Source organism: Centropristis striata, chromosome 15 (assembly GCF_030273125.1).
Source record: "Centropristis striata isolate RG_2023a ecotype Rhode Island chromosome 15, C.striata_1.0, whole genome shotgun sequence".
Lineage (NCBI taxonomy): Eukaryota > Metazoa > Chordata > Actinopteri > Perciformes > Serranidae > Centropristis > Centropristis striata.
The window spans coordinates 14428016-14452081 of NC_081531.1; the positions used below are offsets into that span (position 1 = coordinate 14428016).

A 24066-nucleotide genomic window follows, 5' to 3' on the forward strand; every position below is an offset into this window, starting at 1 on the left:
TTTAATTAATGTGTAGTCTTTGTGTCGGAATAGATAAGCTAGAAATAGCAAATGTCAGGAAAATTCTTCACATTCTGTTCCCAGTTAATCATTTTTCTACTGTGAAGAAATAAATGTGCATCACATGTCCAGATGAGAGTCGCAAAGGGTCAGAAACTTTACAGTACATATCCAAAGTGAATTGAGCGGGAAAAACTGCACCTTCTAGTGGTGAAGTCATTTAGACAGACAGACAGGCATTGAATATGTTGCCAGAGACAGAAGGTTTGACTCGATAAAACTATATATATATGATAGACTCATAATTGGCACTTTTAAGGTACGTGCCATGTGCCCTGTGCTTATGGCCAGGCCAAGCTACCTATTAAACATGCTTTTTTTCATTGAAGCGAAGGGGCATTATTAGGGTTGCAAAAGGGGGGTAACTTATCGGTAAAATTCCAGAAACTTTCCATGGGAAGTTAAGCTGGGGAATTTTGGAAATATTCCAAATCTGAAACTTTAATTAACAGAAAATTGGGGGTATTTTAAACAAACTGTATCCAACCAAACATATATATCGACATTTTTTTGTCATAAGCAGACATCCATGCAAAATAATACAATTACATTTTTATTTGTAAGTTTTTTATTTTATTATCCCATTCAACATGTAAATGTAGAATTGAACATGTAAATTATTGAACATGTGATGGAGAAATGCAGTGCATTAATGGGGGCGTGGCCTCAGTAGCCATGCAGTAGTCAGTGTGCTGTGAGCATGATGTGATTGAGGAATAGCAGACATGAAAGTGTACTTGCATGAAATCTGGTTGTTTGAGTCAAGATTATACTAAAACACATTTTCCCCAACTAAATTCAATTTCCCCTTTATTCCCAATGAAAGTCTCCAACCATATGCATTACTCGGTCTCCACCCTCACAAATCTAGTGAGGGAGAGAGAGAGAGATCAGGCAGCATGTAGCATTTATGTTGTGACAGGTTGATGTAAATATTGAAACAAATCAGACAAGGCACAGGTAGTAGTGACAACCCCACAATAAAGTCATTCAACGAACGAAAAATAGCCTGAACTAAAGCATTTAAACCAGATTGTCCTACGCGTTCACAAAGAAACAAGACTCACATATCTCTTATTTAAACACAAAAAGACTGACAAACAAATTATCCTGTTTCAGTGGCTAACTGGCTAATGCTAGACAATTTAATGTTGTTATTTTTACCTTTTACCGTAAGGTTTTATATTATTACTCACCTGGTAGAAGCTAGCAGAATTTATGCAGACATTACCTTTTTAGAAGTAAATTGCTTTAAGAGCTAATTCGGCATCCGTACCGACTAATTATAGCTGATTACTGCCTTCATTGACAGAACCAGGGCATTACAACCATAATAATAACTAGGACTGCAAGCAGTACTGAACGGGCCCTCGCAGTACACGCATGTTGGGGCATGCTGCCGTCGGGGCGTGTGCGTTACAGGGGCCAGTTTATACCACCCCTATGAATTTCATTGCCTTAATTGTTCTAGTGTGGCTACGGTACCAAATATGAAATTAGACTGCCACCACAGTGCCACCTAGGGGCCGATCAATAAAACCTTAAAGGGTTATCCTCAGGAGGGCATTGACAATAATTGTACCAAGTTTTGTATAATAATGCACAAACTATCCCTTTAATCCTCATACAGTTTCTGAAGGAGGACTCTTAACTGATATGTATAAGTTAGAAGAGGCAGGTAGCAATGGTGGAAGGTAACTATGTACATTTACTCAAGTACTGGACTTAAAGTACAATTTTGAGGTACTTTTATGTACATTTTATGTAACTTTATACTTCTACTCCACTACATTTTGAGACATATATTGTACTTTTTATTCCTCTAAATTTAGCTGACAGCTTTAGTTACTTTTCAGGTCAAGATTTAAAATGAAAAACATGATACATTTAAAATGATTACCCATTTTTATAAATTAAACCATTTAAAAGTTTTTTAGGTAGTTAAAATGAGCGGAGTGGAGTCATTTCACAGTGTGGTATTAGTACTTTTACTGAAGTAAAGGATCTGAACACTTCTTCCACCACTGTCTTTTTTACTTCTTTACTTTTTTTTTACGTACATTTTTTTTTTTTCTTAAAAAAAAAATTATTTGTATTTTTTTATATTTTTATTTATTTTTTTATTAATCATTAATTTTTTTCTGCGTTTCTGCGCATGCGCGGTTTTTTCGCTTCTGCGCATGCGCGTTCTTTCTGGACACTGCGCAGAAGCGGGAAAAGGCCGCGCATGCGCAGAAAAATAAATTTAAAAAAATAAAAAACATTTAAAAATATATAAAAATATATTTTTTTATTTTTTTTAAGAACATAAAGAAAAAAAATAAATGTAAAAAAAAGTAAAGAAGTAAAAAAGACAGTTGTGGAAGAAGTGTTCAGATCCTTTACTTCAGTAAAAGTACTAATACCACACTGTGAAATGACTCCACTCCGCTCATTTTAACTACCTAATAAACGTTAAAGCGGTTTAATTTATAAAAATGGGTAATCATTTTAAATGTATCATGTTTTTCATTTTAAATCTTGACCTGAAAAGTAACTAAAGCTGTCAGCTAAATGTAGAGGAATATAAAGTACAATATATGTCTCAAAATATAGTGGAGTAGAAGTATAAAGTTACATAAAATGTACATAAAAGTACCTCAAAATTTTACTTTAAGTCCAGTACTTGAGTAAATGTAAATAGTTACTTTCCACCATTGCTACCTGCCTCTTCTAACTTATACATATCAGTTAAGAGTTAATTCGTTCTTATGACACAACCCCCTTTGTCCTCTTTAGTTAAAATAATATTTTTATTCTATGCAGGAAATGTAATACTGTATATCGCCTCTCAGGAATCTAACTGACAAAAAATAACAAAATATTCACGAACAAAAATTAAAGGTTAGGTCTTCTGATGAAAATGTTTGGTTAAAAGCTTGACTATTTAATTACATACATCAAACCAGTCTTCCATTACATGTAGAGTTTATGTGCCAGCCTCCCATTATATAGCAATTAAGATAAATGTATAATCCCCTAAAGCAAGTTTTGGTTATATTACTGGAGTTAATATATTTTATATTTTCTTGGTATTTCAGTTAACCAGTTAAGAAAACAGTTATAACTTCGACATCTTCTGCTAGTTTTTGCTCGGTAGTTATTACCTCGTGGGATGTAGTTTGCTGATGGTACCTAAAACATTTAATTGATCCAATTCTTTCCATTTTTCAGTCACTTTTTTAAAAAAAGTAAATGAGTTGTTCACTTTAAATGCTACTTTAGACATATTCCACATTGTTGGCTTGGATTTTCAAAGTGCCCCTTTTCATTTACCTTGCTAGTTTTTTGTTTGTTTTTAATTCATACAATATATGGCAAGTCATACAATAAACTGTAGCAGGCTCTCTTCAAGATAAGTGCACAATGTAAACAGAATAAAAACCTTAGCAAAGACTAAATTAATAAATAGAAATTAAAATGCAATAAATAAAATAGCAAAGTGGTCTTCTAATATCTTTAAGGCAGCTAACTCACCACATTGCACATTTTATTTGTCAAATTAATTAGGAACAATTTTTGTGTTTATCTGCATTTGCATGGTTAATGCAACCTGAGCAAAAAAATCCTTTTATTCCTGTTAATTTCCATAAATCCCTATTAAGTTTGAACCTTGAATATTACTGCCAGTTTGTTTCCCAAATCAGCATGAAGCAGACTCTGGGTTTAATATGAACACTTTTATTAAAGGGATCACAGGTAGAAAAGGTCATCAGCAGTGCCAGAGACATCATTTCTCCTTTATATCACCAAACTACCGCTGAGAGCCGCTCACAGCCTTGCTGAGGGAGATACAGTTTCTCAATCGGGCAAGAGACGTAAAACCAAGTACTCAAAAACCATAATTGTTTAAAATAATGTGCATAATATGAGACCATGATACTTTGCACACTGCAGAATGAAGCACACCATTGAATACCCAGCGCTGCTTTGCTGCTTCGTACTGCGACAGAGCCAACAGCACAAAAACACAAAAGCCAAGAGGGATGCAGAGTGGCTTAAAACTGCCAAACGATGACCACAAAAAGAGATTCAATGTGTTTTTTTAACAATATATTCATTCTACTGAATTAGCTGCGTGCAGTTCAGAATATCATAGTTAGCAATATAAACGCAGTGGGGAATCAGTTTGATGGAAGCTTCTGCTCATAGTGTTACGGTTAAGAGAATTAAACCCATCCACTGAAACATCTTCATTTTGATACTGTCTGGAACTGAATTGCAGCAGGAGATAACAGCCTGCATCACATCCCGGCATCAAACGTTAAAATACGCACTGAACTGCAAACATTAAAAACACAAGAGATTCAAATTTGAGTCAACTTTAAAGCCAAAAGTTTCTTCCATTTTTTTTTAACTTTACTGAAAAAAAGCTTCTTCTGCACTGCTTTGCATTAATGCAGATGAAGAAACCAAGGCAAATAACCTCTAATGTGGCTTATTTAGCGTCCACACAGTATTTTTCAGATCAAATAAGAGTCGACAATACAATAAAGGCTATCTACAATCAGCTGATCATAATACAGCATGTGGTGGAGACAGACAACGAGCAGGAACTGAGCCTTTAATTAATTTTGTATATCAGCCTCACACTCTGCATATGTGTGTATGTTTGTTTTGACAGAGCCGAGGCTTGAGGTTCAAACAGAAAGAAAAAAAAGTCTTTATTCATTCTGACGCATTCCATACAAAAATTAAATTTCCTGATTGGCTTGGCAAAGCGCTCTTTTGGCAACTGCACGCAAAGAATCCACCAACCATAAAAGGAGTAGAAGTGGAAACTTAAACTGTGCCCTGCTGTCAAAACCATTCATGGATCAAACTAAAAGCAAAGAGTTAAGATAGTGGGACAGCATGTCTATATAGGTCCATATCCTAGAATGTAACTGCTGTCTGATATTTCAAGTTTCTTATTCTTTTCTTTTTTTGTTGCCATTGTACTGACTTTCTGCATGACATATACAGTGTGAATGTGACTGTACAGAATACTGTGCAGCCTGAGGTCAGGAGGTGAAGCATCTGGAATGAGACGGGTGGAGAGGGAGACAGGAGGGAGGGAGGAAGCGGATGAGATGAGAGCAGACAGATAAACTGCAGCTACAGCATCAGGAGGTGAACGTGTGAGCTGGATGGACTGCGGGGTGAAAGGGGCTCAGAGACATAAAGGTGGAGGGTTATCCAGATGAAGAGGCAGTACAAAGGATGGAGTTGGGTAGGGGGGGTGTAGCGACGCCCCCCTGCGTGTCCTATCGGTCCATTTCGTCCAGCAGCGGTGTGGCGTCTCCGGCAATGGACATGGGCGTGCTCTCGATCATGGGGCTGGGCGACGGCCGCGGCGTCATCCTCTGGGCTTTCTTCCGCCCCTCTGCCTCTTTCTCCTTCAGCCACTGCTCCGCCATCTTGCCCCAGTCCACGGCGGAGGCGTTGCTGCTGCTCGGCCTGCACGGAGAGGGGGGACAGAGAGGGGGGAGGGGTTTCAGTCAGACACAATATGATGCTCAGCCTTAAAATGATGCAGAGAGTGGCTTTAGCACCATCCAGTGGCAGAAAAACAACTCACTGATTGAAGTCTATTTTGTAGTAAACAGATCAACACATATTGTGACTGAGAGATGAAAGAAAATCTAACAATGCAGATGACGGCAACTCAGGTACTTAAGAACATTTTTGTGCTACTTATACAAGAGTTCCTTTTTATACTACTTTGTACTTCTACTCCAGTACATTACTCCAATGGTAAGTTCGAGTTATATATTATATTTATTTCGGACAGGACAATATGCTTTTCTCCCCATACGATACTGTCAAGTTAGTTGGCTGACGAGTTAATGTGTAATGATTTTTAAAGTTCTGATATTCAACTTCATGATTTATTGTGATTATTATAATTCTTATGGTTTTTGTTTACTTTTCAAACATAAATAACAAATCTAGACCATGGGAAAAAGTTGCATCACACACTTCTAAAGACTGCTTGAGGCAAATTTGCAAAAGCAATGCACATCAAGACAGTCAGACTTTGTGACATATTTCAGCAGCATCAAACATTTACTGCATAGGAAAGTGGAAAATAAAATGAATTAAATCCATGAATACTTTCTGAAGTAAACCTTGTAAAATTTGTAGCTAGTGACATAATATCAACTAGACCCCCACATATCAATTACTAAAATTACAATTGCTTTTACAGTTATAACAGTAAGCTGATTAATTATATTAAGTGCATTTTTAGAACATAAAACAGCAAACTTAAACTACTCAGCCCATTCTGCCTATGTTATATATATATATATGTTAAACGGTAATTTTACATGTACATATGCTTTATATACATGTAACATAATTCTTTCCCCTCCGTATCCCCCGTGTTCTTACTTTGGCGGCTGCTGCGGCGGCTGCTGTGGTTGCTGCTGCTGTTGCTGTGGCGTCCTTCCTCTGGACGAGGTGGAGGACGATGGCGTGCTGGACGAGTGGCCGTGGTGACTGCTGTGATGGCCATGGTGGCTGTGGTGAGACATGTGGCTGCTGTGCGGGGGGCCGTGGGCATGAGAGTGTGACGACTGCGGGGTGGAGCCAGGGTACTGCGGCGTGCCCAGCGCCTGCTGGCTCGGGGTGGTGTAGGAGTAGCTGGGCGTCATCATGGGCGTCGCCATGGGCTGCTGAGGCGTGGCAAACACCTGCAGAGGAGGAAGGACTGGTTATCAATGTGGCTCAAACAAGCATGAATTATAGAACCGGATACAGAGCTGCTCCTTGTTATTGCAACAAAAAATCTCCCAGACCACAATTACAGAAGACACATATTGAAAACTGTTGGCAGGACACCTCAAACTGCAAACAAGGCTATTATAACTTTCTAATGTACATTTTTTATCCATGGAAGTTTTATATCTCTAAAGTATCCCTCAAGTCCACAAAAGTCTATTCTAGTATTGCTTATTCAGTGCGCTGCAGGCAGTTAACCCAGAGGCTAGAAAACTTTTTTGGTGTAAGTATAAGGCAAGAAATTCTCATTTGAATAAAAAGGCACCATCTCTGGATCCGGTATCCAGTTCTTAAAATGCAGCCAGGGACTCAACAAGTGCATTGACAAAAAATGTAATATATATACCACTAGTATAAGTTTGGTCTCATGAAACTGACCTCTAAATACCAGAGCGAAAAATAACTCACATTTATTTAAACATGCTATTTACTTCAAGTGTGACTTAATATTTTCTTAAGCTTAAATGTTCGGAAATTAATAGTTGAGCTTCTTTCTACTTGCACTCCCATATTGTCATTAAATATGTAGAATGATTTAACTTCATGAACTGAAGCAATTATGTCATGAATACGTATGATTAAATTCTATAACTGTACAGTGACAAACCTTTTTTGAAAAGTGCATTTCTCTTTAATCACATCAAGCTATTAAGTTTAATTGTTTTACGTATTTAATGACAATAAGAGCCCAAGAAAGAAAATTAAAAAATAAAAAAAAGCTTTCGGACGAAACACAAAGATCTCTTTTAAAATACAAAAAAACACTTATATTATGTTTCACCTGTATCATTAAGAAGAGTGACGAAGCACTATTATTAAAATGTCACAATAATATGAGGCTCATGAACCTGCAGGACACCAGATCAGTTGTTTGATGGTTTGTGAACTGCATCTTTATAAAACCTCCTGTTTAACATTATCACAAGATTTGATGTGTCCGTGTTTTCTATCTACAGTTTAAAAAGACTTTATAAAAGGAACGTTTGTCTGTTTGCCACTTTGTTCCCACAGCAATTAAACATTTAAATGTGCACTTACATGATAAGCAGACGAGCTGCCTCCTCCTCCTCCTGTGCTGCCTCCGTAGCCGTACTGGCTGGAGCCCCACTGTGCGGGGGTGGTGTTGGGGTTCTGGCCCTGGCCTGTGACTGCGGCGATGGCGCTGAACATCTGAGAGGTCATGTTGCGTGGGAGGGCGTTGACAGCTCGTGTCAAGTCTGGTGAGAAACGAATACATTAGGAAATAGGAAAAAGTATGAAAACTGCACTAATGCTGAAAGCTTAGACGTGTGTGTGTGTGTGTGTGTGTGTGTGTGTGTGTGGGTGTCAGAAAGTGGGACTCACCTGCGATGTTGATGTTGGCTGGAGTGGCGTTCAGGGATGCAGGCGTCCTGGTTCGACTGCTGTTGCTCGGGGTGATGCCTTTAATTATGGAGAAAGTGTTAAATAATACACAATGAATATCTTTACAAAGTTGGAATTTACACAATAAACATTATAGTGCTTCCGTACCTGGCACAGGCTCCTGGTAATGGTCCTTAAACCAACGGAATAATCCGTTCACGGTAGGAAATATCTGGGAACGGTAGCGGAAGCCATCCGGGGTGATGGTCACATACTCAACTCTGAACACAAAAAAAAGGATGAGAGGGGGTAAGTATGACATGACTCAGATTTGGAAATGTGATCCTCTGTAGTAGCTCTGCATCTTCGCATGTCACCATATGTCACTGTTATTCATAATAATATTTACAGCATTGTGTGGCATCGTTGTTTATTCAATATTTTCTATTCAAAAGGCTACACAGTGCGGCTGAACAAGAGCAAGAGATGATCTGGCTGAAATGAATACAAAAAGACGGACGCAAAATCAACCCTATTTATCAGGAAATAAATAAATCTGCATAAACAAACAAAATTATAAATAGGTAGAATATTGACAGTCTAAATCAGTGTTGAACTGCCATAATTATTGCCGTAAACACAGTTCGGCCGCTGCTTTTTTGTCACCACGATAGAAATGTTACAAACACACACACACACACACACACACACACACACAGGACATATCATTTCTGCTCACCGTGGTTTTCCGCGAGGCTGGTAGCCCAGGATGAATTTTCCCGGCAGATCTTTACAAGCCGAAATAAAGTATGGAATAAAAGTAGGTTTTTCTCTCTTTGTCTTGACCAGCAACTCCTCCATTTTCTATGAGAGAGAACAAGACAAATGGAGATATAAGAGGTAAAACTTGTGACCTGCAATCTGAACCTTAACATCCTGTGTCTGCCCCCAGTCCCATTTCTCTATAAAAGGAGGTGAAATGTTTAGGGCTTAAAGTGAATCAGTTTATACCTCCTTGCTCCCCCAGTTGCACTCCTGGAAGTACTTGTGTCCCAGCAGATCTCGGGCAAATGACGCCATGGGCTGAATGTAACGAGCTGTGATTTCATCAAGATCCTCAAACTCCTGCAGAGATTGTGAGAGATACTTTAAAAACATGCATCAACCACGACAACACTGATATTTCTGCAGGTGTCATTATGAAGCACAGCAGCAGCAAACAGCTTACCTCATTATTGATCCAGAGCGTGTGCCCCAGGCTGAACGCGTTCTCTTTGCCTTCCTCTCTCACGTCCACATGCTGGTAAATCCCATCAGCCACCTGATGACCACAAAACATCACACAGTCAGACTGGAATAGGCCATGTTAGTGTGTTACTGTTTTCTCTTGCATCACTCTGTCTCTATGTTACTTACCTTCCAGGTGACTGTGAGGTGGTTCTCTCCCTTGCTGCTGGGTCTGATGATCAGGTCTCCCTGGTCCAGGGTCTCCATCATTTTCTCTGCCTGGTTGAAACTGATGTTGTGGAAGTTGGGGTGGGCGATAACACGCTTTATATACGCTGGAGAGACAGAGGGTGAGCAGAGAAACAGCATAAGGTGATGATGTATTATAAGCAAACAATCACCAGAAGTCATGCAGTCATATTGCTGTTTCCACTGAAACAACCTCTATTAATCTATAGACTGTATAAAAGAAGTGGATGTAGCCACTGTAAGGTTATCTGCTGATCTGTGGGATTTTAAGCATCACATTTGGCATTTTTTACCATCACAATCTCGTTGTTTTTGGAGCCAAAAGTGACTTTCTTTGGAAAAGACGGTGGCTTGCTGCTGGCAAAGTTTGCTTCTACAATTCAAAGTATAGTACAGCTATTTAAATGTACACTGTCTAATGAATATGGTCGTCTTCGTAGCAACAACATCCTGAAGCAATAGCCTGTTTTATTGTCTATTTTACTCTAAATGGGACCATAATTTACAAAATAAACATAATTCTGTATTGCTGAAACTCATTATGAGAATGCGTACTGAGGTCAGAAATCAAGTATCAGAAGTATTGAACTTCTTTTTGCAACCAGTGGAGTCTCCCCGTGTTGGCCATTAGAAATAATGCAGGTTTAAAGGATTCTGTGATCGCTCTATGATCCTGTTATTATACTAACGTGTTCGCTGTTGCTTCTTCTTGAGCTCCTCCTCCAGTTTTTGGTCTTCAGACTCTGTGTCGAAGTCGTAGTAGCTGTCCTTGGGGAGCTTCCACTCGTTGGCCTTGTCCATCAAATCTGACGTGCGGCACGTGAGGTCGACGCTGAATTTCTCGATGTCGATTTTCATGATGCGGCAGTGAACTGTCATGCCCACCTGAAAAATGAGGGTATAGAGGAACAATCAGGTGCCACGATAGAAGGAAATGTGACAAAAAGGTCAGAATTAGGAAACAATTAATCAACTTCAAACTCCTAACAGTCACATCTTTACAAGTGACATACAGGACAAGAAGAAAAATGAAAGGCATCTGCAAATGACAACAAACAATGCCTCACCTTGACCCTCTCCTCAGGGTGTTTGACCACTTTGTCACTGAGGAACTTGGTGGGAATGAATCCCTGGACGCCGTTATCTAATCTGGACCGCACACCAATGGCCTGACCCGGACACGACCCGCTGTCAAAGTGATTCCACACCTGGAACAGGGACACAAAACAAACAAAAAGATGTTTAGGTGTCACAATCTCAGCTGTGTTCTACCAAAAGAAGAAGAGTCAGGAGTGTGGTACCTCGCTAAGTTCGGGGAAGTTGTCCTGCTGGCAGAAGGGACACTGCCACAGCCCTGTGGAGTCGTTACGGATGGCCTGGTCGTAGCTCTCGCCCTGAGGCCGCCGGTGAGCAATACCAGTTACGATACTAGTGATCAGCTTACCTGGAAGAAAAGGAGAAAAAAATTCTACTGTGACTGGTACTACACCACTATATATCTTAGGTCGAGTGCTGATGGTTAGATCTTTGGGGAACTTTTATTTAAGAGATAAGTAGTATTTCAGTGCTGTGTGTTTTACCGATATAAAAGGTCTCTGGAGTCTCCTTAGTGAGCAGGTTGAAGACCTCCTCAGTGTTGGGGACTCTGTAAGCGACTCTCAGGTCTTTGTACCTGCAGCTCAGCTCCGCACGGATATCATACAGAGTAATCCCCTTGTTGCCGTAACCCTGCAGGGACAAAACAGAGAAGAAAACAAGATTGATGATGTGAAGCATGGCTGAAGCTTGACTCTTTGTCTAAACTAAATATAAAAAGTATTCTGTGCTGTTCAGGAATGTAACTTTGGCAACAGAATGCAGACACTCAGACACACACTGACCTGTCTCTCAAGCTCCTCAGCAAAGGCATCCAGGTCCAGATCTTTCAGACGTTCTGGGTTTTCCAGGATCTCCTCCAGAGCTCCTGCTGGGTTGGCATCTTCTGCCGACTCATCGTATTCCAGAGCGTCCACAGCCATCTTTCGAGCCCACTCGTATGTCTCGGGGTGAACTCGAGAGCCATCGAGGACCTCGATGTAGGAGTCCGTACTGTGTGTGAGGTTTGAGAGAAGAAAAATCAATGCTGATTGAAAATAACAGTAGATCTGAGCATATAACTATTAAAGCCAGTAAATTGACAATGAATATTCTCAGTTAATTAATGGCAAAAAAGGAGTAAGTATTTCAATTTTAACAGCCACTAAATACTTAATATTGAAACTTAACACTTCATAGCATTAAATTATTTCAATTTGAAAACCCTTTATCTCAATTCATTTGCTATTAATTTGTCTCTTTAAAATCAAAATATGACATTTTCAGTGTTCACAAATGTCATATTTTAATTTTAAAGGGGTTAATTTATACTTAATAAATATGTCTCTTATTTGTTTACACATACTTGTTGTTTCAACATGTTAGCAGCCTAACAATGCATTCGTTCACTGCTTATTGTAGGGACACACTGCTGCAGAAATGGTGACTATTACAGGATTATATACGGTACTTCCCCAGATTTGTCTACAAAAAAGGTACTAACCTGTCCCCGAGCGATGCCGTGTCAATCTTGATGAAACCGGCACAGTTGATAAAAACTTTGGGTCCCATGTGACACATTGTGACCAGCTGGGTTCTATTTTCCAGACGTGTGTTGTTCTGCTTCAGAATCTGCACAAATGCAAGGACCATGAGGATTATGAGGTCAGCAGAAAAGGAGCTGTACTATTATTGTCGAGAGCAAGAATAAATGGCAGGAGCACAGAAACATACCTTGAGCAGGTGGGAGCCCTTCCTTGGTCCTAGGCCACAGACGTACTGGACCAGGCTCTGAGTGTGAGGATGGGCGATGGCCCTGTTCACATCCACTCCAACCTCATTCACACGGTTGATGAATTCACAGTAAAGAGCACAGAGCAAATCCTCCTTCACCACATGTTCCTGAGGGAAAAAAAGACATCAGTGGTTTCAAAAGATTGTAACTGCAGAATAAGGCTTCTTTTTATGTCTAAAGCATCTGATTTCATTGTCGTAATGACGTTTGGAGGAGCAACACCTCACATTATTATCCTTATATTCAGTGATTGGTTGACAGGTTACAAATCACTGGTTGGATACATTATGTGTCAGTGTGATCATACAGGAGAATAAAAGGTGTAAAAAACAAGGTAGGAACTGTTATCACCTCTTAACAAATGTCCATAAAGCAAATAATCAACCAACCAACAACCAACTAAAACAACTCAATTAGTCTGTTAGTGATGTCCCAGGAAATGAAATAAATCTGGCATTGATACCTTGATACTTTTTAAAGAAAACATACTTCAACATTATACAGCATAAAATATGTAGCTGGAGATAAAACAGCACAGTGTCTCACCTGTAGCGGGTGGAGTTTGAGGCAGAGAATATCGTCATCAGTGCTGCAAACCTGAGCATACTCCATCAGAGGATCCTGGATCTTCCTGGCTATGGACACGGCCTGACGCAGCAGAGGAGGGTAATCCCTGAAATCCACCTGCACAGAGAGAAAGCAGAGTGTCAGGAGAAAGGGAGCAGCAAAGGGAACATTGGGTCTGGATCCACGTGCCTGAGAATGATAAATACAAAGTGAGGTGTTCAGTATATACCTCAGACTTCTTGCTGTTCATGTACAGTGTGGCCAACTCATTGTCGACCAGTTCCACTCCCACTGCGGGCAGAGAGGACTCCTGCTCCAGCTCGCTCACAGTCCTCTTGATGTCCTCCATGATCATCTGAGCATCTCTGCACACACGACATGTTTTCATTTCAACCTCATCTCCGTTATAACATGTGAATGCTGTTCAAAATATCCACATGTAGCTTTACAACAGAAATAAAGCAGCTGTTTACCGGTTTTCCCCAGCGACAGCAACCACATGAGGTTTCTTGCCTGACAGAAACTTCTTGAGATTTTCAATGTCATTGGCCTGAAGAGAACAAATGAGTGATCATTTCAAAGATGCATTTCTTAACAAAAGCATCTGTTGACTGCACAGAAGCACATTATTGTTCTCTGTTTGTACCTTCTTCTCTCTCTCATCCTCCCTGAAGGCGTTCCTCCTCTTCATGAAGTGCGGCAGCCGCAGGAAGTCCACCACCTCCCCTTCACCGTTGATTAGAGCGCAGAAAACTGGTGTGTCTCTGTTGGAGCAAAGTTTGTGACTAAGAAACTGTCTTGTCACATTTGTGTCTTTTACGCAGCAAAAATTGCTTGATAGGTTAGATATTTTGATAGGATAGATATTTTCATAGGTTTTGGGGGATTAGGCAAAAATGACTTCATGCACATTCATATTTGCATATATTGATGTCATCATCTCACAATAATCTGCATAAAACTTAGTTGCTGTGCCATTGGAGTGAGGGACAGATGAGCTAAATCCATGTAAAATGAAGAAATAAACAAATAAAACAAAGCGAGGGAGACAACTTGGGCTGGGCTATAATACTATGTAATTATTTATCCTCTTGATCATAACAAGCAGTAGGGTTAGGCAATATGTTGATATATATCAACCAAACCATATAATGTATATTGTATTTATTTTTCTATATTATTTTTTTCTGCCATTATGAAAAACAGTGACCATACTGTGTTACAGCAATATTTACAATATTTGGACGACACTTTTCATTCTGATCGTTGAATCAGAGCAAAGCTGGAACGGACCATAGAGGCTCACATGAAGGATGAAGTCTATAGACTATTTCTTTATTGCATAACCAGAAAATATTGTGATGTATGTCATTATCAAGATATTAAATTACCTATTTCAGGATCAAAGATTTTGGTCGTATTGTCCAGCCAAGACAACTTCACTGTATTAAATTCAATAGAAAAATCCTCAATAAAACTTTTGAATAGAATCAGAGCAATGGCGCTTATAGTAGCCAACTGAAATGCACCACTTTCTCAGTGAGTAGCCTCCTCCTGCCTGCCCCACACCTACTGACAGCCTGCTCACAGCACAAGAACAGAGAGAGAGAGCAGGCACTGCTGGCAGAAGATAAAGAGCAGATGCTGGCCGTGCTCATCCACATTTTTTACGTCTAATGCCAGGTGCAAAAAACGCTAAGGTGCTACCCCTAAGCCGTATGATGGCAGGGAAAAACCCTGGTTACCATTCATAGTGCACTACTGTCTTTCTCCCATAGGCTTTGGCGCTATTACCGAATACCGGGGTATTTTCAATACCATCAAAAATGGAGATGCTGCTTTTTCAGTCTATTTTGACTGGTTTTGGTCATACTGTTTATGTGTAGCACAGCAGTCACCACCAGAGGACAGCCTATATACAGTTTACACACAGACGTGAAATTGTCATATAGCTGCTGATACATTGGAGGAGAAAAATAAAAATACTGTGGGGCTCATACCTGCTGGGTGCATAGGCGACACCGAGCACGCGAATGCCTTTACCCTGACTCTCATCCATCAGATCATCGTCCTCCTCCACTTGCTGGTCTGGTCTGTAAGGAGCTACCTTCAGCCAGTTATACAACCGACGACAGCACGACTACAAGAACAAATGGAGAACAGCAGAGGTGTTAAAACACTAATCAGAGACACAATGCATGCTGCAATAAATGTATTCAGATATCATGAGTAATTACCCTGACAATGCTCTCTTTGGCCTCTGAGATCAGTTTGCTCTTGAGCTCCTTCGCCATCTGAGGGTACAGGAACTGAGTGAGAGACCTCTCGATGGCTAAAGTTCGCTGCCTGTTCCACTCCTGCACCTGGTGACTGAACTCGTCCCTGTAGTAGAACTGTTTAATCTCATCAAAGTAAGTCTGGTCCCCAGCATACCTTAGGACAAGCAGAGGGAAGACAGAGACAGAGAGCAGAGCCTTAATATTAACACAATCATAATTCAAGCATCGCTTTCTCTACTGACAAACATGTGGATGAAAATATAAGCCGTAGCTTAAAAAGAAACTCAGGGGGACCTATCCTACTTATCAACTTCTTTACAACACCAAAGCTCTGTTGCTATACAGCTATATAAGACATTGCGTGCATAAAAATCTATTATAAAAACATTCATAAGACATTATAAAAGTATAAAAGTGTCATGCAGGTTGTCCTAATTGCAGTCAGAAGATACTATATCATATATCACACACTTAATAAAAACTACCTAAAACTAAACTCTACTCTCTATCCTACACTACATCATAAAATTTAATTCAGACATTTTAGTTGTGTCTCCAGGTTTTCATTTAATCCGTATACCACCTTTGTGTTTTCTTGCTATTAGCACTGATGTCATGTGCGTGCATGTCATGTTTTTGGGGATGCTTTGCTTAAACTCAGTCCTGTTACTTAAATTAACCACCTTACATTAAGAAAACCATATCAATTTTATTTTTTAAGCAAAACATTGCCCTAAACCTGACCTGATGCCTTTACCCTGGGTCTTCCAGTCATCATAAATTACCATATAACTAGATTGAGGAGGCTAATCGTGTGCAGATCAGTGTCACTGACAAGATGTTCTCCATTTTAGTTTTGATGATCAGTTTTGTCACTGTGCTTACCCTTTGACTCCGATAAGGTCTATGCAGATGTCAATGGAGAGCAGCCCCTCCTCCTCAGCTAGGCACATCTTCAGGAACTGATCCCCGTTCAGCTCTTTCACAGGCTTGTTCTTGAGATACTTGAAGGAATAAGCAAAGTGAGCCTCGTCTACCTCCTACAGGAAGAAAGCAAACAGAAAAACAGGTTTAGAATCTCAGAAATATTTCTGTTTTGCATCAGATGTTCAGAAGATTTTTCCAGGTCTCCATACCTTTTTGCCCTTCTTTGTAGGTTTAATGTTGATCTTGGCCCGCTCCTGAAAGGTCTGTCGCAGAACGTGTCTGACCAGAGGTTCACGAGCGATTTGCATGGCCACCATATACCTGGTTCCTTCCAGTACGGCCTCAGGAGTGCTGAACTGGCTGCACACATAATCTTTGGCCAGCTCCACAGGCTCTGCAGGGAACTGCTCTGTCTCGTGGCGCTGGTAACTGTCTCTCAGATTCTCTCCAAACTGCTCTGGAGTTAGACCAAACTTTTTGGCCAAGCCATCTGCAGTGAGGAAGACACGGGAAAAGAAGTTGAAGTGCTACCAATAAACACAAAATGGTAGTGATAATTGAACAGTGAGACAAAAGGAGACTAACCAAGTCCTACGCTCTGACAGATGCTGTACATATCTCTGCGAGACGCCAGCTTGAGGTCGGGTCCTTTCTGCTCCTCTTCTTCTTCTTCTACCTCCAATTCCTCTTCTTCACCTAAAGAGGAAGACCATCAAAATCAGCCACGTAGGCAACAACTCTTTAAACCGTTTCAATTAGAAGTGAACAATTCTGCAGTATCCTTCCATCGTCATCTAATGAAATCCATCTCACCATCCTCAGACACTTCTTTGATTTTTTTGAGCCTCTTCTTTGTGGCCTTGGCAGCATTCTGCATCTTGGGGATGTCTCGGCCGTAGTAGAGCAGAAAGTGGTTGTACACATCACCCAGCTCCTCAAGACTTTGCACATCTTTCAGCCTACAGAAAATAATCAAATAGGTTTCAACAGGCAGAAAAGGGAGTGTCGATCACCATCTGAACTTTATTACTTCATTTACCTGCAATAATTTGTTGCTTAGTGCAGCTACAACCAACCATAAGACATAACCGACGTACCTCTCCATGTCAGCGGTGTCCAGAGGGCGGATGCCGTCAGCCAGAGGTTTGTCAGGGTCGGCTGAGATCTGCTCAAACTGATAGGACTGCATCTTCCGAAACAGACGAGTCAGGTTCTGTTTCCGGGTCTTCAGTTGAGTCCACTGGTGGATGAAAAATGTACAAAGTCAAGAGACGAGAAATGGCCAACAAGTTCATGAAAGCAAGTGATTGCAAACGATTTTGAAACATGCCAACGAATATCAGATGTGATTATTATAGGTAACAACAGTTCCCAACAACGGCTTTCTGTTAGACTGTAATTTATCCTTTCTACAAAAAAGCATAACCAACCATACCTTTTCATCCCACTGCCACACCTTCCACAGGTCGTTGATGTTTAGCTCTGGCTCCACATATTCTTTTCTGTAGAAGGCTATGAATGGAACCTGGAAAAACAACAACAATAAATTGGTTCTTTTTGACAATGTCACATTTTGCATCCTTATATCTTTAAAGACAAAATTTGTTTTCAAGAGAAGATTAACCTCAAACAAAGGAAATTCATCACGAGTAAGGTAAGCTCACTGTACCTCAAACTGTTGGTTCCTCATGAAGTTGAGGGCCTCTTTGATCTTCGCAATTGTGCTGGGGCCTTTCCTGCTAAAGTTTGTGGTTGTCCCCCTGTCCAGATAATCTGTGCTCTCCTGTTCAGGGCACAGGAAGCAGCTACATTAGATCTAGATCTAAGGAAAATATAATGATTTATCCCGCAGGAGGGGAATCTAACCAGGTGTCATGACTCCAAGAGAGTTCCTTGAAATTTTTGTGCCTGCATTTGTGTGTTGAAAAGGCAAAGGCTGTACCTGCATGGAGATAGTAAGAGTGGAGAAGCCGTGTCTGAAGATCCACTCTGCTTCTTCTTCCAGTTCTTCATCCTCAGCAGGTTTCACAGGGATGGATCGTAACTACAGGACAGAGACCAGAGTCAGAAGACAGGCACACAACATCAGCCAAAGACAGAATAAATAAGATTTCAGAGCTTTAAATTGAGGTTACATGACAAATCCCTTTTCAAAACTGTAACATCACATCCCTGTAAATATTCTGCACATATTTAACTACTTTTGCCAAAAAAATCAAAATCACATCCTTATTTCCCTGTCCAGCAAAATATGAGTTGGGCTTATGTTAGCTGGTACCAACCAGTTTCAATTAACAATATTATGACAGATAGGACATAGCTCAGATTCAATAGCTACTAACTTGCAACTGCATTGACAATAGCTGTGTTTCCTTTAGGGGGAAGAGTGGCCGCTGGGAAAGTCTCAGGCCATGCCCTCTCAAATATCCGCTCACTCAGCACGTCTACATTACAAAAAAGTAATCGCTTAGCGTCAGTTTCGACAGTGATCCGTGATCACATACGCGACTGATTAAACATAGGAGACGTAACTGTGGCCGCCATCGTTAACTGTGCACAACGTCCGCTGATGATCATAAACAAACCAGCATAGCTAATTGTGCACGCGTCTCCATGGTCACGATCATAAACATTGTGATCGTTAAATTACCAGCATCACTAATTGTGCACAGAGTGCTTGTGCTGTTGTAAACTAACAGAGATCGCTAAGTGAACACCTCCTGCAACAGCAGCACATACACACTGTACTGCTACAGATCTAAGTGTTAGCCTATTAGCACTGTGCGACTGTCTACCTCGTTCCGCGACACCGGACTGCACTATGAAAGGGGAGAAAATCAAGAATTTTCGGGATCACTATGAACGCTCTAAGGCAAAGAGCCAGCACAGATCTTTTCAGCAATATAGCGGGGATTTGCGGGACCACACTATAAAAAGGGGCTTATGTTTATTGTCGCTTGTGCTTCTACTACTACTACTACACAGAGTGAGTTAAAGGTCTCTACCTCCTCCTCCTCCTCCTGAGCGAACAGGTGAAGGAGGTGTGTGTGTGGCTGATTGAGTTCTGATTAGTAGTTACTCCACTCAACTCTGCACCTGCCCAGTTTCCACAGTAGCTATTCATAAAACTGAGGAAACTGCCATTGCAATTCGATACGTTCCATAAACACACACCTGGAACCTCTCGGGCATGTCCGTGGAGCGGATCTCATTGTCTTGGTCGGTCATGTGACTGCTCTCAAGCTCGCTGGGCTCGTAGATCTCAAAGATGCTCTTCCTCCCTTGCCTCCTCTTTGTCTGCTTCTTGGGTCGGTCCCAACCCTCTTCATCCTGGTCCTCCTCCTCCTCCTCACCCTGGTCGTACGCGTCTGCGTCAAAGTCGGCAAAGTCAAAGTCTCCGCCAAAGATTTCCTGGGCCTCCTGGAGGGCTCTGTGGGAGGAAGAACAGAAAGGTAGAGAAGAAACAGTGATTATGTGCTTCACTTGAGTCATGTTTTAATGCAGCCTGCCCTATCATGCCAACTGTCTTGTTGTTTCCAAATATATAGTTTTAATTAAATGAAAAATAATGCTATTTAAGCCTGACTAGTTCATATAATTTAGCATGGGAATGGAAGCTAAAACAAGCTTCTTGTCCTAGAAATAATTAATCTTTTAAAGTAGAGATTAAATACAATACTCACGCGTCTGTGTATCCTGAGAACTTCTTGCCCCTCTTTTTGGTGATGGGTTGGCCATCATCATCCACAATAAAATCATCTATATCTGTGGGACAAAAGAACAAATTTAAAAACACTTTTCTACCACATCATTTAGAAACATAGTCAACTTTTTAGATTCTCAAAGAAAGATGTAAAAAATATTTTAATTATGGCCGACCTGACTCTAGATCCTCTTCTTCTTCGTCGTCATCAGCATGGTGGAGAGGCTCATCAACAGCCTCACCTTCCTCCAACTCGCCCTCTGCATCACCGTGAAAGATCTCGTCTGCAATCAGGTCCTTCTCATCGTCATCTTCTTCATCATCATCGAGCGTTTTTACACGGTCATATTTCTTCTTCTGTGACAGTAGACAGGTTTAAAAATGTGAGAGGGTAAAGGGAAAATTGGACACCGCTGCAACGTAGAAAGTAGTAATTAAAACTGTTTCTTACCCTTCTTTTCACTTTAACACCCAAGTTTTCCTCAATCAAGTCCAGATCATCGTCATCCAGGTAGTCATCATAATCTGCAAAGAGGAGAATTCTCAGTCAGAAAACAATATTTTGAGTAAAAGGCACTTTTGGTGCAAATATGCCAAATTGAAACGGAATAATTTTCCTCCCAATGAGTCAGAATCCAGAGCTGCATCCACTCTGCCTAGGTAAATGATAATGAGACAGCAAAAAATGTGAAGGGAGCTGATATACTACGTCGGCAGAGAAGAAACATCAAGCACCACCTGTTGATATTAACGTTACCAACATGTGGGTGCATCTGGCTCCACAGTATATGGAACTGAAAGCAAAAGAAAAAAGGGAGGCAACCTATTGTTTTATCTGCCCAAAAAACAGATGCCAGAAATATGTTCATTCTAATTATTCTGAAATTAACTTTATATCACTTTAAAATCTGCTGTTCAGCACAGCCCAGTACAAAAAAAGAAACACACATCGTTAAAAAAAGCATAAAATGTTGAGAATGTGAATGGAAACAGCAAAAAAGAAGCAGAGCTCCAGTACATCCTTTTTACCCATAACTTTCTTTCATGAATCACAACCTGCAACAACACTGTAACCATTTAAAAACTTACTGCGCTTTTTACGCCGATGCCTCACTTCTTCTTCTGAGTCGCTGGCTCCTCCACTTGCGCGTTGTTCTTCCTCCTCCTCAGGCTCCTCCTCGTCTCCATCGTCAATGAGTCCGCGTAAATTTCCTCGCTCATCCTGGTCCTCTGTGTTCTCTTCTTCTTCTTCATCTGTTGGGAAATTAAGAGGTAAGTGGTCCGCATGTCATGCAAACCACACCCGTGAAACAAAAACCAAGAACTGAAAATCTTAATTCTTACCATCCTCTTCCATAAACCTCTGGGTCTTTTTTGGTTTTAGGTCTTTCTCTTGAAACTCCTCCTCTGACTCCTCTGCCTCGCTCTCAATAAAGTCTGACATGACTGCTGTTCCTGAGAAGAGCAGCAAGAGGATGTTAGTAAACTTTCTCAACATCATCCAAGCATTTTTCTCCCAGGCTTGACATAAAAACAAAAGCCAAACACACAAAATAACTCATTCAACATGCTCTACAGCGTTAACATCCAATTTCCTTTAACATTCCTTAGAAAAATCATCTTCTTTCACACTGTCTGACAGCATTTCATGTATATTATTCATCGGCTCTTTAACATAATGTTATTACATTGAGTGAAGTATTAAAACAAAGACATGTACCTTCTTTATGGCTGCACTATTTTACCAATAGAAATATTCTAAATATAATAATTTTGCTTGACTTTGAAAAAAACTCATCAACTTAAATTACTACCGCTCGAGTGAGAAAATGAATCAAAGATCACGTCGAAGTTCCTTGTAGTTTTTTTTATTATCAGACCTCAAATTACACTGCCTAGGTACAGCGGGGAGAATCACTTTGTCAATCTTAAGGGCTGCTGAAAAAAGGTGTCCCTAACTCCAATAAAAGCCCTGAGTTCTCTCAGCTTTTTCTGTCTGTGTCAGGGCATTTAAACAATTCTGTAACGCTACTAGGTCTACCTTTAACCTTAAAAGGATACAACTTCTACTGTTTATATTCTGCCCCCAAACGCCTCTAATATCTGACAAATCCCAGATCCTACAGTACGTTATTTCCGGCTGTTACATGATCAGGAGGTCATACTGGGGCCTTGTAGTAAAGCAGAGGATTTATGATTAAAAGTAACAGAAAATATACCACAAAGTGTTGTGGATTTTAACAATGTTTGATTGCAAAGCCTTTTTTTAACAGACTGAATAGGTATGTTTTCAGCAGTTCCCTATACATAAACTTTATACTATTTACTGCACATGTGATTATTATTTTGTTCATGATATTTTAGCGGTAAACGCAGAATCACACATGGAGGTAACTCTAATGCTCTCTGTTACACCATATTGTGTTAATGACAAAGTTAAAGCAATTACTAATAAATAACCACACTGCATGTACATATTTCCATTTGACCTAGTGGTGGTTATCTTTCGACCTCTGTGTTAAAATAATCGTAATAACAAGAAAACAAGATTAAGCAGGCGAATTTAGAAAAAAGAAAAAGCTACACCCAGCAATGTCGCATTGCGCACATACACATAGAGCACGGACCGAGATGAGTCGATAATTTGCTTTAAATCTCACTAACATTTATCCAGATTATATCTTAAATGTATTTTGTAAGCGGTCAATCAACAAATATTAACATTATGTACAGAATCCTGGTCAATAACGTAACTTGCGAGCTAGCAACAAGCAAGCTATGCTAGTTAGCCAGCTAGCGAGTAACCTTTTAGCAAGTAGCTGGCAGTTTTATAATCCCAATAAAGAACTATATCGTACGCGAGAATACATAAACAGACACTATGACAAAACCCGAACCTTTTCCTGCGTTGTAGAAACAAACCAAGGCCTCTGAGCCAACTTCGCAGTCTAACGTTGGTTAATACTTTAGCATGTTAGCTTAGCATTCCCTGGAACGACAACAACAGCCAGCTAGCGGCTGTTAGCTACGCAGCAAGAGCGGAAACATCGCGGTAGACCACAGCTAAAATGGACTTACACGTCTCACTGCGGTGGGAAACTCCGTGATTATGTGCAGTGATAACGGGATTATTTTGTGTTTTGTGTGTTCGGGGAGCTTGCACTAATAGAAATGGCCGACAACGAACGGCGTGATGGCAATTCCGGGAGGCAGTGAGGAGACTTTACCGTCTTCAGCAGCGAGGTGACGCCCCCTGCTGGCGGTACCTCTGGACCCCAGCAAGCAGGTTCAGGGGGTCTCTTTTACATTTAACTATTTAACCCATTAGAACCCAGACCCAGTAATTCTTAAAGCAAGTTAATTTATACGTAGATGCAAAAAGGACATTGACGTGAACTGCTCATTCTGCTAACAGTGTGAAGGAGATCTTTGTGATTTGTTCTGGTCCTGTCCATTTGTCTGTTTTCTGGCAAGATGTCTGTACATTCATTTCCCAGAATATTTTATCTGGTGTCTCTCGTACATATATAAATGTACTACCAACAAGGCAAGGCTAAATTGAAATAATTTCATTGTTCTCCAATGCTGCACTGTAAAAAATAATCGGTTTAATTTCCGGAAAAAAATACTGGCAGCTGTGGTTGCCAGAACTTCACCGTAAAAATTACAGTGAGTGTATATCATAGGTGTATATCAGCAAAAACTGTAATTTAGACTGAATAATCCTGTTATTTTTAGGGTAATTGTGTCATTCATTCACATATCATGGTATTTCTCCATAAATTTTGCATGAAAATGTTATATTTTTACAGCAAAACTGTGTGTTTCTTCCAGTTTATGACAGAAAAAAGTAAAAGTTTTGTGCTATTCTTTGATTTATGGTTAAATGTCATACAGGACATCCTCTTAATGGATTAGAATTGTTAAATTGGTTTAAACTTAGCCACACCAGGGTGTTGAGTATACATCGCTTAGGGACTTAATGAGTTAAGGTGAAGCATAAAGCTGAATATGTGAGATTCTAGAAGATTTAAAGT

The 24066-nt window shown here is 40.3% G+C and overlaps 1 protein-coding gene across 1 annotated transcript; it reads right to left on the minus strand.

The window, feature by feature from the left end:
• Positions 1 to 5197: 5197 nt before the first annotated feature.
• supt6h (SPT6 homolog, histone chaperone and transcription elongation factor) lies at positions 5198 to 23253 on the minus strand. The gene is made up of 37 exons (XM_059351740.1): positions 23108 to 23253; positions 21374 to 21484; positions 21119 to 21283; positions 20481 to 20554; positions 20206 to 20386; positions 20010 to 20091; positions 19501 to 19756; positions 18269 to 18370; positions 17996 to 18109; positions 17762 to 17851; positions 17424 to 17566; positions 17140 to 17285; positions 16912 to 17022; positions 16536 to 16816; positions 16285 to 16439; positions 15358 to 15553; positions 15121 to 15260; positions 13767 to 13884; positions 13594 to 13670; positions 13350 to 13485; positions 13100 to 13237; positions 12493 to 12660; positions 12263 to 12390; positions 11565 to 11772; positions 11265 to 11412; positions 10986 to 11128; positions 10752 to 10892; positions 10374 to 10569; positions 9625 to 9770; positions 9437 to 9529; positions 9220 to 9333; positions 8948 to 9072; positions 8377 to 8489; positions 8209 to 8286; positions 7903 to 8081; positions 6475 to 6776; positions 5198 to 5538 (listed from the first exon to the last, which is right to left on the minus strand). Exons 2-37 carry the CDS (start codon positions 21471 to 21473, stop codon positions 5346 to 5348), a joined length of 5280 nt encoding a protein of 1759 aa, XP_059207723.1. The 5' UTR covers positions 21474 to 21484; positions 23108 to 23253; the 3' UTR covers positions 5198 to 5345.
• Between the last annotated feature and the right edge of the window lie 813 nt (positions 23254 to 24066).